General features: G+C 35.5%; 1 protein-coding gene and 1 long non-coding RNA gene across 2 annotated transcripts in view; both read left to right on the top strand.

The window, feature by feature from the left end:
- The window catches only part of LOC149483604 (uncharacterized), an 86,527-nt gene extending 73,295 nt beyond the window's left edge, over positions 1 to 13,232 (top strand). Inside the window, exons 10-15 of the mRNA XM_089702781.1 lie at positions 46 to 175; positions 1,395 to 1,636; positions 2,220 to 2,314; positions 11,131 to 11,349; positions 12,360 to 12,451; positions 13,081 to 13,232. Coding sequence (XP_089558907.1) covers positions 46 to 175; positions 1,395 to 1,636; positions 2,220 to 2,314; positions 11,131 to 11,349; positions 12,360 to 12,451; positions 13,081 to 13,203 — 901 coding nt within the window. The 3' untranslated portion in view covers positions 13,204 to 13,232. The remainder of the gene's footprint in view (positions 1 to 45; positions 176 to 1,394; positions 1,637 to 2,219; positions 2,315 to 11,130; positions 11,350 to 12,359; positions 12,452 to 13,080) is intronic.
- Positions 13,233 to 14,366: 1,134 nt separating this feature from the next.
- Positions 14,367 to 15,295, top strand: LOC149483603 (uncharacterized). The gene is made up of 2 exons (XR_016316523.1): positions 14,367 to 14,579; positions 14,881 to 15,295. It is a non-coding gene; the product is annotated as an uncharacterized LOC149483603 (long non-coding RNA).
- Positions 15,296 to 16,687: the final 1,392 nt, after the last annotated feature.

Genomic DNA, 16,687 nt, shown 5'->3' with positions numbered 1-16,687 from the left:
ATCATCCTGTTCAATAATATAAATGTTATTTTTTCCCATTTTCAGGTCATCAGTGAACCGCGAAGTGTGGTCAGCGAGGCAGACTCTGGTGTTTGGGATCGTTATTCTTATATTAGTTCTTCTTGTTTCACCGTTGTTAATATTGTTGTTGAGATATACTATAAATACTATACAGGTGAGATTTCTATTAGTTTCTTTTTATATTATAGTACGAGTTCATTAAGTTCAATAATTTTATTAGTTTTCTAAGTTCCTATATTCACTAAAAATCTCCATAATAGAACTACCGTATTTTTTAATTACGCGGGCGACTCCGCGAGTGAACCCCGAGGGTTATATAATATAAATTATACCAAAAGTTAATGCTGATGTTAATTAAACCTTACCACCCTTACCAACTTACTCCTTTCCAGAAATTCACAGAATCAATAGAAATAAGTACATACCTCCTCTCGTAGCAGGGAAGCAAAAATCGACCCTGTTCCTCTCTCGCAAACTCAAACTCAAAACTCCCCTTACCCGTGCTATAACTATCTGGACTGTTATCAATATGGCCTTTCCCATTTTGATGTTTTAAAGAGCCTTTTCAAATTATATGCCTATAAAAAATGTGTGCATGTACACACGTAAGAAGTGAAACTTATGACCTTATTTTTCAAAAAATTATTTACTATATGCAACTTTACAGAAATACGTCGAATCACGCGTGGTAGGGATAAGAAAAAGGTGGCGCGTAACGAATAAATGTCACGCGTAACGAAAAAATGTTACACTACATTTTTTTCCAACCCCGTTAAAGAAGTTTAACTTCAAAAGTATTCAACAAACCTATTTTGCTTTCAGAAATTCACAGAATCAATAGAAATAAGTACCCAAAAGTTAGTAGCCGAAAAACAGAAGAGTGATCTACTCCTCCCTCGCGTGCTCCCCCTCCCCGTGATATTACCTATTATTTATTTCCAATGTTATCAATATATTAAGCTATTGCATAGTTTCTATCGCGGGCCTTGAGCGCGGGGACCGAATCGAGAAATTCCGTAACGAAAAACCCTCAAGCTCCCCACTCAGACGGGCTCGGAGGTGTGGCTTGAAGGCATGCTATGCAATAGCTTTACCGCGGTAGTCCCCGAGTGCCACACGTCTTTTTTGTATTATTATATATTTGCTTGAATATTTGACGTTCATATTAATACTCTTGTTCCAGAAATTCACAGAATCAATAGAAATAAGTACCCAAAAGCTCGTAGCAGAAAAACAGAAGAGCGATCTACTCCTCTCTCGCATGCTCCCCCTCCCCGTGATATTACCTATTATTTATTTCCAATGTTATCAATATATTATTATCTATATATTTGCTTGAATATTTGACGTTCGTATTAATACTCTTGTTCCAGAAATTCACAGAATCAATAGAAATAAGTACCCAAAAGCTAGTAGCCGAAAAACAAAAGAGCGACTTGCTCCTCTCCCGCATGCTCCCCCTCCCCGTGCTGCGGCGGCTCCGCGCGCAGCGCACCGTGCCCGCGGAGGCGTTCGACGCTGTCACTATATACTTCAGTGATATTGTGGGATTTACGAACATAGCCGCCAATAGCACACCCATGGAAGTCATCAATATGCTCAACATGCTGTACAAGTGAGTTGGCTCTGTTGTCTCTGTGCTTGTTGTGTTCTGTTTGTCTATATGCACGCGTTGTGCCCAGGCAGAAGACGCGGATTCAAATCCCGCCTCATGATAGAATTTCTTCTACTCTCTAAAAATTTATATCGATTTACTTATTTTTATGTTTCCGTGTTAAAGATAATATGAAAATATACTATTTAGGGCTGATTTTTGAATCCTTGGTTAAAACTTATTCATCGAATAACGTATTAAACTACCATTTCAAAAATTTATTCTAATTGTCCGTATATGACAGTTTACAGGTGACATTTTAAAATGTTCGTGTAATACTTTATTGGACGGATAAATTTTAACCAAGGATTGAAAAATCGGCCCTTAACATGATAAATAACAAGTGATTATTTCACCAAAATTGTGCATCATAACAAGTCGTGTAGATCAAACTTAAACATTTATTTATTCAATTAGACTTCTTTAAAAAGCACTTTCGAATCGTCATTACATATTAATTATAATATTTACCACCGATTCGGAAAGCAGTAGATAAATAGATGTAGAACAAAATTTTTTTAATTAATATTATTTTTTATTTCAGAATGTTTGATGACAAAATAATGCAGTATAATGTATATAAAGTGGAGACAATAGGAGATGCATATATGGTTGTGTCAGGGCTTCCACAGCGAAACGGTAAGCTACTGCATTTCTTCTGTTTTTACAAACTAAAACAAATTAAACTACATCCTTATGTAATCTTAGTTCTGTGCCAAGTTTCTTAGGGTAAGGTTGCTTATAATAACCGTTTAATTCAAGTGTATAAAAAATTGGAACCGTTAAAAAATGAATGACGATTATAACAAGCAACAATGCCTAGGTTACGGAACTTAGTACGTAATAAATAACGGCTTGCTTATACAAGTGTCAAGAACTCATAATATTTACTTTAATGCCTTATGTATAATATAATATTTGATGCATTATACAGAAGATTTTACGAGAAATTATACGTTAATCGTTACGATAACGAATACAAAAAAAAATATATGATAGCCATATTTTTAAATCTAATTCGAGCAATTATTTGCGGATACCATCCATTCGGAATACTAAGAATATTAATTATATATACAAATTCTAGCGCTTATTACAATCACGTGTATGAATGTCGAAAACAGGATCGTTTCGTTGTTTTCCTTGAATTTACTAATAACAACAATTTTGTGCTCTATTTTAGAGTTTTTGTACAGGGCCGTGTTTCCTTTTTTGGCATTTTGTATTCTTATTAAAATTTACTTAAAAATACAAATCGGTTAGTTCGTATTTATATACTACTACTAAGTACTTAGTTAAAGTAAGTATATTACACTAGGAATAGAAATTGAAAAACGTTTTTGTCTGTGGTGTCCAGCCCAGTTAAAATTTAGCTTAGCAAAAATATTTCCATACACAGTAAATTCCAGTTCCATATACTGCACTGCAAAAAATTTTGACTTAAGTATTTTGTATTGAGTTTTTTGTATTCTATGTAAAGTTCTGCTTGTGTGAGTTTATTGAATTACAACGATGTTGTAACCACATTGAACTTTGACCCTTCATACCTACTTCACTAGGTCAAAGACGTACAATTTCAACCTTCCTCAAGGAAAAGAGGTGATATGACGTATTCCAACGTCATGACGTTTTCTTAATGACGTCCTAATATACCAAATTGTTGCTGTGCAAGAATCTTTACCATGTATAACCGCAATGTAAGGCTTCGTTATTGCAGCAATATTGCCTATCAGAAATTTATTAGAGAGATTTTTAGATTCAGACAGATGACCAAATAACTAATTAAATATGTCAATTTAAATTAGTTATCGAGAACTAAATAATGATGTTGGTGTTTGAACTAAAACAAGAAATTGGATTAAATTGTATGTACATGAATTTTTTTAATTCATCTAGTGTTCGCAATACTGTATATGTGATTATTGATTAAACGAGTTCTTAATATATTCCTCGATAAATGGGCTGTCTAACACCGAAAGAATTTTTCAATTCGGACCAGTAGTTCCTGAGATTAGCGCGTTCGATTAGGCTATAACTAGGGCATGCACCCGGGTTTACCCGGTTCCGAAAAACCCGGGTAAACCCGGGTTTTTTGATGATCTTGAGAACCGGGTCTGAATAGTATGAAACCCGGTTCTCCCGGTTCCGACCAAAATATTAAAATATGAAGTATTATTTATATCTTGCTGCATTATTTTAACAAATTTATTCTATCTGGCAACGTCAGACTCACGTGCATCGCGAATTTTCGTGCCGCGCCTCAAGCGTGGCTCTGATTGGTTCTCTAACCTTAGATGCTATAATAAGTTTCCTACGGGTGTATGTACCAAAAAAAAATTAGGCTTCGAAAATGACAAATTAGGCTACAGAAATATTTTTATTAGATTTGTCGTGAATTTGAAAAGCTGTTGATTTTACTGTTTCATATAATGATCCAGTCATGTTTTTGTTTTTGGTATCAAGCTGAAATTTATATCGAATACTCAAGTCTTCGGTTCCTTGATGCTGTGAAAAAGTCAAACTCACAAGCCAACGCATCAAAAGATACAGCCGTAAATGCTGAAAATTTTCGCAAATTTCGACATTCGCATGGGACTCAAAACCAACAGGGTAATTCTCATGAACACAGAGCCTTTAAATTTGGTAAAAGTAACGTCTTATAACACAGATATAGGAAAAATTGCTAGAAACATAAATTTTAAAGTTACAACATTATAAAAATTGGAAAATCCAAAAGTGCACGCCTCATAATTTTTTTTTAATAAATATTTATTAATTATTATTTTTGTTTATTTAATAACAATTAAACCACATCGAATCAGACCCTGAAAAATGAAAGGGTTCTATTCCTGAGCATACTCAAGCGTAACAGAAAAAAAAAAGACTCGATTAGTAAAGTATTTCGGTCGCTATCGTGTTAACAAGAAAAAGGATCCGCACATACAGACACACGGACGTCCAAGACAGAACTTTTTTAAACTGTTTTTTAACTAGTTTAAATAACAGAAATGACATCAAAAATATCATGAACGTTAAAAATAGTGTTTTTTCTTAATATGTGTGTGTATGTATTATCTTACAAGTGCAATGTATGAAACATAAAGACATTTTAAGTTTGAAAAATCAGATGTTTTGCGCGAAGTGACAGTAGTACCCACCTCAACGCTTCGCTTATGAGGCGTGCAAAATAGGTTTGTTCGATGCCCTCGGAGCGCGAGTCCGACTCGCACTTGGCCGGTTTTTTTCTTTACAGTTTGCAGTTAATAATTAAGGTTTAAGTTTATATGTGATATTATGATAACAAGGTACTTTTATAAGACTGATAAATAAAGAGAAGTGTTGAAATTTTGTTTCTTTATTAATTTAATAAAATAAGACACAAGCCGCGTAAAATAAAAGGCCCATCAGGTACTTTTACAGTTACTTTTGTTTAATTTCGTATTTTTTTCCGAGGTATTATAAAAGAACCGGGTAACCCGGTTCTACCCGGTTCTGAGCTCGATTTGGAACCGGGTTTCAGAAACTTGGAACCGGACTCGGTTCTGCATGCCCTAGCTATAACATATCATCACGCTAAGACCAACAGGAGCGGAGCCACGCGGGTGAAAGCGCGGGGCGGCACTAGTACAATATAATCACTCCGTTGCGTTGAGAAAGAAGAAAAACAAAAAGAAGAAAGTGTTTTTCTTGTTTATAATATTAAGTAAGTGTATCGCAAAGAACGGATCGGCGGCCGTTGATACACACTTTCCAAAATAACAATCCATACTTAATATTATAAATGCGAAAGTAACTCTGTCTGTCTGTCTGTCTGTTACTCAATCACGCCTAAACTACTGAACCAATTTGCATGAAATTTGGTATGGAGATATTTTGATACCCGAGAAAGGACATAGGCTACCTTTTATTGCAAAATATGTACCACGGCCGAAGCCGGGGCGGGCCACTATATAAAAATAATTTTGATTTTCGTACATGTCAATTGATGTCAATCATTAGTTGTCAATCCTGTCAAATACGGTTGAATACGGTCAAAATATTGTTTGACATTCATGCGTTCAAAAATGTATTTTGTGTAAAATAATTAAAAAGTAAAAAGGGTGAATAAACTATTGTCTGTATTTTTTTAAAATCAATTATTGAAAAGTGCAAAAGCAGATACATAAAAATTCCTCAAATATTTGTGTTTACGCGTGCTTTCAGAAATTGATAAGGTATTTTCGGTGAGGAAACTAACCAAGAAGGATAGTTCGATTAATTATTAAAAAAAAATCTCTAAAAATGTAAAAATTCTGACAACTATTTGTCGCGATTTCGTCGACTGCTTCAACAATATTGCGTTGAAATAATATTATGTATAACGTTAAAATTGAAACGGAGGCCCTGGCTCATTCGATTGAACCAAGCTAAATTGCGTTTTGAAGATTACATCCATTTACGCGATGCAATTAGCACAGAGAAGAAGATGCAGAAAATATTGGGCTATTTAGGTGCTTAGGTGCTATTTTACCGGCGCCAAGTCATACGCATGAATATGCGCAAGATGCAATGACATATGTTCGTCATTATGGTCGGCCTGGATCTATTCATTACATTTACATGAAATCCAAAATGGATGGAAATTATTCTACTGCTGCGTCCCGGACAATTATTATCAAGTGATCGGCTCGACATTACCACACGTGTTTTCAAGCAATGAGTTACATTAAAGCAACACATCTTTCGGATTATTCAATGATGGATGTATTCAATCGATCCAGACCGACATTATGTTGTAGGTAATCACGAATATGATTGATGGACCGTGTGGCACCATCAACCGCCAATCACCATGCATGGTTGACAGCGAGTGTTCCAAAAGGAATCCACGAAAATTTACTGTAGAAACTATCACAGGCAACAAGATGATAGTGGTAGAACTATCATAACTAAAGTGAAAGGAAACGATTTCGTGGTCGACACCAGTTAAAGAATGAAAAGAGTTAATCCGAATGCATCCCAGGCTGCAAAACGTAGTTTAATTCGATAATTTTTCTCTGGCACGTGTATGAAGTAATCAAGTATCTAATTATTGTTTTTTTTTTATTCTTTTTCCTATACCTATGTGTTATTCATCGAAATAAAATGCTGTTATATATCTTTATTTATTTTGTATCATTGTATTCCATTCATCAAAGCCTAAATTAGTTCCAAGCCCAATAGCCCAAAGGTAACACGACATTCATTGACTGGGCGGTACGAAGTTCGCCGGGCCAGCTAGAAAAAATTAAAATTAAAAAAAAATTCAATAAAAATGTAAAAAATTAAAATAATTTGTTGCGATTTCGTCGACTGCGTCAACAATATTGCGTAGCTATAAACAAGTTAAATTGCGTTTTGAAGATTGCATCCATTTACGCCATGCAATAAGCACAGAAGAAGATGCAGAAAATGTTGGTCTATTGATTATTTTACCGGCGACATACACAGGTAGCCCAAGTGAATATGTGCAAGATGCAATGACATAATAATATGTTCGTCATTATGGTCGGCCAGATCTATTCAATACATTTATATGTAATCCGAAATGGATGGAAATTATTCAACTGTTGCTTCCCGGACAAATATCAAGTGATCGGCACGTCATCACCACACGTGTTTTCAAGAAAATAATCCGATCACTGATGAGTTACATTAAAGGAACACATCTTTGGGATTATTCAATGATGGATGTATTCAATCGAATGACGAAAATCTGGCTTGCAGCATGCACACATTTTAATTTGGTTAGTCGAAAGAATAAAATATATGAGTGTGTGGGGATTGCTAATCCTAAAACCGATCCAGACCGACATGACGTTTTTATCACGAATATGATTCATGGACCGTGTGAAACCATCAACCAACAAACACCATGCATGCTTGACAGCGAGTGTACGAAAAGGTATCCACGAAAATTGATGGCAAAGACCATCACAAGCAACGATGGTTACCCACTGTATCAGCGTCGATCGCCTAATGATAATGGTAGAATTATTATCACAACTAAAGTGAAACGAAACGATGGCGTGGTCGATAACAGTTAAAGAATGAAAAGAGTTAATCCATGCTGCACAGTTCAATCATTTTTCTCTGAGACGTGTTTGAAGTAATAAATTAAAATACTATTACATATCAATCCATATAAATATTTATTTTGTATCATTGTATTATATTCATCAAAGCCTAAATTAGTTCAGCTAAAAGGTAACACAACATTCATTGACAGGGCGGTACAAAGTTCGCCGGGACAGCTAGTAATATTATAAATGCGAAAGTTTGTGAGGATGTGTATGTGTGTGCTTGTTACTCTTTCACGCAAATACTACTGAACCGATTACAATGAAATTAAACACACATATAGAGGGTAACTTGGATTAACATAGGATAGGTTTTATCCCGGAAATCTCACGGGAACGGGAACTATGCGGGTTTTTCGTTGAAAACGCGGGCGAAGCTGCGGGCGGAGAGCTAGTAATTAAATATTACCGAAATCAAACCCTAGGTACATACCTGATACCACGTTGCGTAGAACATAGGCAGGTACATATTATGTGTATCAAATATAATATATAAAGATTAAAGACAATAGGGCACCCTTGGTGAGGAAAACTAAATTTTCGGGAATAATAGATTAAACAAATTATTATATAAAAGGATACAATTTACGATGTACGTCACCACCGTTGTACAATCAGGCACACTACGTCGCGTCGCCATTAAATACTTGTTTCATATAACGTTCAATTCTCGCGATAATATGTACAATTCGCGGCGTTATTATGAATATCACAATCTATACTATTAATAATATTATAAAGAGGAAAGGTTTGTAATTATGTATGTATTTTTGTATGTTATGGTTTTCACGCATAAACTGCTGGACCGATTTCAAAAATTCTTTCACCATTAGAAAGCTGCATCTTCACTGAGCAACATAGGCTATATTGCATTTTCAAAAAAAATTAGAGATCCTTACCAAAAATGCAATAATGTAACCCAAGGCGTAAAAAATTCCTTAATAAAAATTCTGTCATTGCGTGCGCTGCGGAATCTATTGAAGATAGAACAAAAAAATGTTCTACGGTATTATAGAATGGATCAATATCTACAAGAAAGTCTGCGATACCATATGTCCATCTTCAGTAGTTATGTTACTACAACAACTTTTTTACGTTTTCAAAGTAAATAGAAGTGCCGACAGTAATCAAACCATGTTATCCATACAAATATATTAATCCTTATCCCATTAAATGATGTTTTATTATAGACGTATCATTGTTACAACAAAGCCCTACTAATATGTATTATAAATGCGAAAGTAACTGTCTGTCTGTCTGTTACGCTTTCCCGCTTAAACCTCTCAACCGATTTTGATGAAATTTGGCACAGACAATCTTTAGACCCTGAGAAAGAACATAGGCTACCCTTTATTGCGAAATATGTACCACGGGCGAAGCCGGGGCGGACCGCTAGTTAAATATAAAACAATTAGAAGCAACCAAAACTTCCCGAGAAGTGCTTTCGATAATCCGTATCAAATTAAATAAATCGCGATCCGCGCGTGATTGCTACCAGTGCAAAATCTAACGGCGACCGAATGACGACTTCTTGACGACTGCCGAGTCCGTCGGCCGATGAATATTAGGTATATTCATTCGCGTCACACGCTACCCTCGACATAATAATTATATTTTATTTCTACCTATTCCGAACAGGAAGGATAATAATTTGTTCTTAGAATGACAATGAATGTGTACTTTGCCCATTTATGTTCAAACCGTTACCACAAATAATTTAAGCTGGAAATTTTTTAAAAACAGCACTTTCACATTTCAAAGTCCATTTTACCATGAAATTAATTACTCACATATTTTGTTTTTTTTTTAACACTGAACTATGGGCGATGACTCCAATAAACAGGTTTTTCCTATAGTAATTATTAAGTAATTCAAGTCAATAGGTAATTTATTATTTATTTTTTAGAACGAATGACATTGCAATAATGTGAAATGAAAACTCTCTTTCATAATATTATTTATTCATAGAATTGCATAATACCTATGGTTTTTTAAATTTTAGAAATAGGTACAATAATAATGAATTGTAGCATAATATGATCACATTATGTTAAATTATTATTTACTAGATACTTATCTACTATTAAAATAATTGTCCAAATTGCATATTATTACAAAATGCGAAAGTTTGTGACGTTAGATAGATGTATGTATGTTTGTAACTCTTTCACGAAAAAGCAACTGTTTTGTGTGAAACTTTACACTAATATAGGTTGTACATCAGTATATCACAATATGTGCAATAGAAATACTTGATGTTTCCCTGAAACCACGCGGTATAGCTTGTCCTACTAATAATATTATAAATGCGAAAGTTTGTGAGGATGGATGTGTATGTGTGTGTTTGTTACTCTTTCACGCAAATACTACTGAACCGATTACAATGAAATTTAGCACACATATCGAGAGTAACTTGGATTAACACATAGGATAGGTTTTAGTTATACATAATTGCAATAAATTCCCATCTTTTTGCCAGTTTTACTGGTTTGACCACGAGCTGATTTCTTTCCTCGTATTCTCCTGTATTTTATTATGGTGCTGTTCTGACGTCATCACATACCCACCGTCGTGTGTTATGTTACTAAAATAACATTGCCCATTTATAGTGAATGATATTAATTTATTCATGTTTTGTTCAAATTTATGTTGCCTTGTATCCATTTTTTGAAAATATTAGTGTCAAATCTTTAAATTGATTTGTTTATGTTATTTATAGCTATGTATATGTTATTTGGAACTTGCCATCATGAACGTGCATCATGGCAAGTCAGTTGGAACGCTTTTCATTCGTAAAATTACGTACACAAACTATAACAGTCTCGAGAGTCTATACAAAGTTTGTTAAGATATAATAATTTTTTTTAACAAAATGGATGAAACTTTTTCTTAGATTTTTAATCAATCTACAATCAAACGAATCTCTATCATCTGTAGGTATATTTATACATAATACATATGTATAGAAATAGATAAATTGTGTACTAAATTTCCTGCTCCGTAAAATTTCAAAATCCTAATATTAGTAGGATATGAATAGCATCTTAGAAGGATATTATTAAGGGCACTTGTGACACATTAGTAAGATACTAATAGAATATTAGAAGGATATAAAGTTTAACATAAGTTGGTTATAAACAGGATATTTGGGACAAATTAGTAGAATACGAACAGAATTTAGAAGTATATGAGATCAGACGGGCAAAACAATTGTATATTGCAATTTGTAAGTAACAAGGCCGCCTTCTGTGCTGTATGTACCTTATAATAACATGTGTTTTTGTTTTACCTTTTGTTCATAATTGCAGCACAATAAAGTGTTCAAAATAATTATGTAAACATAAGATTGCGTTCAAGGCAACCTGCACGCGTCCGAAATAGCGGACATGTCGCTGTCGCTCATGCGCAGTCTGGAGGGCGCGCGCGTGCCGCACCGGCCCGACGAGTTCCTGCGCATACGGGCCGGCGTCAACACGGGCCCGTGTGTCGCCGGCGTGGTGGGCACCACCATGCCGCGCTACTGTCTGTTCGGTGACGCTATCAACACGGCCAGCCGCATGGAGAGCACGGGAGAGGGTGAGTCACACACAATAGCGCTACGGGCCGGCGTCAACACGGGCCCGTGTGTCGCCGGCGTGGTGGGCACCACCATGCCGCGCTACTGTCTGTTCGGCGACGCTATCAACACGGCCAGCCGCATGGAGAGCACGGGAGAGGGTGAGTCACACACAATAGCGCTACGGGCCGGCGTCAACACGGGCCCGTGTGTCGCCGGCGTGGTGGGCACCACCATGCCGCGCTACTGTCTGTTCGGCGACGCTATCAACACGGCCAGCCGCATGGAGAGCACGGGAGAGGGTGAGTCACACACAATAGCGCTACGGGCCGGCGTCAACACGGGCCCGTGTGTCGCCGGCGTGGTGGGCACCACCATGCCGCGCTACTGTCTGTTCGGCGACGCTATCAACACGGCCAGCCGCATGGAGAGCACGGGAGAGGGTGAGTCACACACAATAGCGCTACGGGCCGGCGTCAACACGGGCCCGTGTGTCGCCGGCGTGGTGGGCACCACCATGCCGCGCTACTGTCTGTTCGGCGACGCTATCAACACGGCCAGCCGCATGGAGAGCACGGGAGAGGGTGAGTCACACACAATAGCGCTACGGGCCGGCGTCAACACGGGCCCGTGTGTCGCCGGCGTGGTGGGCACCACCATGCCGCGCTACTGTCTGTTCGGCGACGCTATCAACACGGCCAGCCGCATGGAGAGCACGGGAGAGGGTGATTTTAACAAGCTCTTCTTACAAAGTTTGAATAAGAAATATATAGAGCGTCTTACAACGTTTGATTAAAAACATAATACAGCGCTTGTAATAAAGCTTTTTTTTACAATCCTACCTTACTTACTTTACCTATACACTGGAATTGGTTAGGAGCAAAAAAAACAATTCTAAAATTGCCAGTATCCCCTAATTATTTTTTAATGTAGAAAAAAATGTAGGTATATCATTATATACATTGATTGATGATGATGATACACTTTTTACGCCATTTAAAGCTTAAAGTTTTTATTTTCTATTTTACAGCAATGAAAATACACATTTCACCAACGACCAAAGAAGCATTAGATGCGATAGGAAATTATATTGTAGAGTCCCGAGGTCTTGTTGATATTCAGGTATGTTTATCATCTTCGTTATTTTACTAACGTGAAGTTTCTACTAAAATAAAAAATTTTAAAATAAATAGTTCAACTTAAAGAGGCCTTTTATATAATTTTAGTTTTACCCGGTTCTATCTGGATTGACGCAATATATATTGGGTCTATATTACTCAGTAGAGATATAGCTTTCAAATGGTAAAGCATTTTAAAAATTGATAGAGCAGTTTTTGCGTTTAGCAACAAAAATGTTTTCAACAAAAAGGTTAATATCATTGGTGAGGTAGAAAACGTTCGTTTTTAACAAGATTTTAGGAGCTTCACCTATAATATGTTTGTATGTAACCGACTCCTTTAGACTCGATAATGACCCACTTTAAACGGACAGATTTAATTCAAACTGTGTACACTTATCAAGGATCGTTGACAATAGAATAATTTCATGAGTTTAATCGTGTTTTTTGAAGTGAAACTTCTTTAGGCACGTTGAGAATATAATTTCAAGGTCGCGTCATGACAATACCTTCACGTCATGAAGTAAGGTGACGATTTTCGTATCTTTGAATTTTGCTAAAGAAGTTTCACTTCTGACACGTGCGCTCGGCACACCAGCTCTTTCTTAATTATTATTAATGGTTAATTTTCAGGGTAAAGGGATTATGGAGACGTTCTGGCTCGTGGGACGGACAGACGAAAAGATTGAGAGCCCCAGATGTGTGCGGTTGCAGGATTATGATCAGAATGTTCTAGAATTATTAATTAGGTCATAGTTTAAGATTTTGTTTCAATAAACAGGTTGAAAATCGATGTGTTTTTCATTATAAATGATTTATTGGTGCAATTATTTGTGCGTTAAATATAATTGAAAATGGGGTGACTTACATTATATTAGTTTAAATATTATCACAAATAAATAAATTGGTATTTATTTATTTAGATACATAGGCAATGCTGTACCTTGATCCAGGTACTATGTTTAATAACAATAATTGTACGTATAAAAAATACACTGGTGCCATTATACAGGGTGTCCCACTATTGGTATACTAAGCGCGAAGGGATTTGTAGTTTTGCATACACTGATCACGTAAAAAATATTTAAACAACAAAATTACGTCAAAAATTTTTTGCTCAATTTTTCCTGAAAATTCATGTTTTCTTCTCTAGCTTCGCGCAGCCGGCATATACCGCTTCTCTAATGTGAGCATTTTGTCTATCAAAACATAATCTTAAACGATAGCTCACGTTCTGGTAGCAAAGTTAGGCGGGTTGCTTGTTATGGGTGTACACATAGAGTTTTAAGAATTCATCTATTTGAAAAAAAAATGCGTCTGGAATTTTATAAGTATTTTTTACGTACTCAGGGTATGCAAAACTATAACCTCCTTTGAGCTTAGTATACCAACAGAGGGACACCCTGTATAAGGTATTAAAGTATAGTGAATCTTTCAGTTTCCACTCATTTTATAAGATTGATTAAATAGGGTGTTTAATTGTTATATTAGGTTGAGAAAAAATAAGAAGGTAAATTATCTAAGAAGCAAAATATATGTAGAGCGCCTTCCTTCCTTTGTAGAAAATCTTATTAAATAGTATAATGAGGTTGTTTTAATTAAATAGATGTCATTCGGCCTTATAAGGCATAAATTATTAGTGCTTAAAATCGAAGCAAGCAAAAATCAAACAACAGAAGTTTTACATAATATGTTTAACAATATAAATGAATATTTTAATTCAATACTCAAATGCACATATTTGGGCTTTCCCGAAAATACGTCACCAATCGTAGTACATATTACAACAGTAGGTACAAACCTAATATATGTCGCTATAAGTGATTGTCATTTGCACATGCACATTGCACATGAGTCAACGCTGATTTAAATACTCAATCAATTGAAATTTCGTTCATTCAAGCGCCTGCTCTTGCACGATGAAGACGTGTATTCTAATATTGGTCGTGTGCGTCGCGATCGCACACACGCGGTATATAGATTCTGGTAATTCTGGGTCCAGTGCGATTTTCGTGGACCATGATGTTAGTGCAAGTGTACGACTATCTAGTGTGAGAATGAAGAGAGCAATAGTAGAGACAAATCGCTGTGCCGAAGGACAGGTGAAGATAATATTTATATGCTTGGACAGTGTAAGTAGTTTTTCTTATTGACAATACTTTCAATATTGCAATCAAAATATTTCATAAACCTAACTTATATATGTTTTTAGATAGTTACGTAAAAATAGTCAAATGCCAATAACTTTAGATTCGATTACGGAACATTGTTTTCCATGATTTTATTATTATTGCTTCGTTCGTTTAGTTCATTCATAATAAAATTTGGTGGCTTAATAAGAATTTTAGTACCATGTCCTTTTTATATGAAGGTATTACAAATTTGATGTTCCATATTAAATTATTATATTCATTGGTGAATTTCTTCTTCCAGGAACCAGAAAAAAACAACAAGATCTAGAAAACCTTAGCTGTTAGCACCGCCTCCGCGTATTTAAATAAATGCCGACCTTTAAGGTTTTTTTACCGACAAATTTTTAAGATTGTGTCATGATCTATCGTCGTTCAACAGAAGATATATTATGTGTTATGAATAGGTTGATTTTATTTTAATATAGGTAATTAATGCGACGATAAAAAAATATATTCGAGAATATTGCTGCCCAGTGTAAATCCTATGCCGATGAAATCTTTTCGTCTAGTCAATTACTGTGTAACTTATTTATTTTATTATTTAAGTTATTTATTACAATTTTAGACGGGTGATTAAGTAATCGGAAGTATTATTATAAGATTGTTTTTTCTTTACTTTGTCTAAGGCTAGTTTGATACAAACGCTAAATGTATGAATACTGTAATATTATTTAGATTTATATAAATGCAAATGTGATAATAAGAAACATAGTAATTATTGTTATAAATAAATAAATTATTGTATTTATGCACTATCTATCTTTTTACTGATTTATTTTTCCTTCATCCCAAGGTTGCCTGGAAGAAATCGCTTTTAAGCGATAAGGCCGCCAAATTGTACATTTATTTTAAGTTACCCATCGTTTCTGTAAATGTTGTTTTTGTGTGCATTTTACAATAAAGTGTTTTCTATTCTATTCTATTCTAAATAAATAAATAAAGCCTTTATTAACAACCTAATGTTACATTTCTTCTTAAAAACTACTTAAGTATTATTAAACATGTAAGTTTATGAAAGCAACATAATTAAAATATTATTGTTTGTATTAGACACCGGTTTTATGATTGTCTTGCTCTTTGGCATAGGCCTCCCCAAGAATTCTCCACATCGATCTATTTCTTACTATCCTCGTCCAGCATGGTCCTGCCACCTCCTTTATATCATCCTCCCATCTTCTATATTGCCTCCCTTTACTTCTTTTATTATATCTAGGGCACCATTCCGTCACAGCTCCCTCGTCCACTTTTCTATCTTAATTCTTGTTAAATGTCCTACCCATTTCCATTTCAGCTGTTTGATTCGGTACTTTATATCAATAACTTAATTAGTTGCTATAATGACGATTTTGTTGCTCAACCCGTTCGCTGAAAATCAGCAACAGTTCTAGCTTTACATTAAGGTAGCGTGAAGAAATCGGAAAAAGGGATGGATCGTTGGATAAATACAGGTGAATTTGTTGCTAATTTGTTGCTGCATAAAAAAAGTGTAGATTTTGATTTTTTTTCATTAGCGCCAATATAACACTGGCCACGTCAGCTTAACTGTCGATTTTCGGTAGTTAAACATCACATCGTTCACTGGCATAGTGTACAGAGCCAGCAACAAAATAGAAACCGGAAGTAGAGTAGAGTTCACTGTGGCAGTGAACGATGTGAGCAGCAACAATTTTTTTTACTTACATTATATTAGGTAGTTTAAATATTATCTTAATACTATTATAAAGGCGAAAGTTTGTATGGATGTTTGTTACTCTTTCACGTAAAAACTACTGAACCGATTACAATGAAATTTAGCACACATATAGAGGGTAACTTGGATTAACACATAGGATAGGTTTTATCCCGGAAATCCCACGGGAACGGGATCTATGCGGGTTTTCCTTTGAAAACGCGGGCGAAGCCGCGGGCGGAAATCTAGTCACAAATAAATAAATTGGTATTTATTTATTTAGATACATAGGCAATGCTGTACCTTGATCCAGGTACTATGTTTAATAACAATAATTGTACATAAAAAATACACTGGTGCCATTATACAGGGTGGAAGG

The sequence above is a fragment of the Colias philodice genome, chromosome 13 (assembly GCF_061535455.1).
Source record: "Colias philodice isolate Cphi_HAF_F1 chromosome 13, ilColPhil1 Martin Lab GWU primary, whole genome shotgun sequence".
NCBI classification, from domain to species: Eukaryota; Metazoa; Arthropoda; class Insecta; order Lepidoptera; family Pieridae; genus Colias; species Colias philodice.
This window is presented reverse-complemented; position numbering and strand designations above follow the sequence as displayed.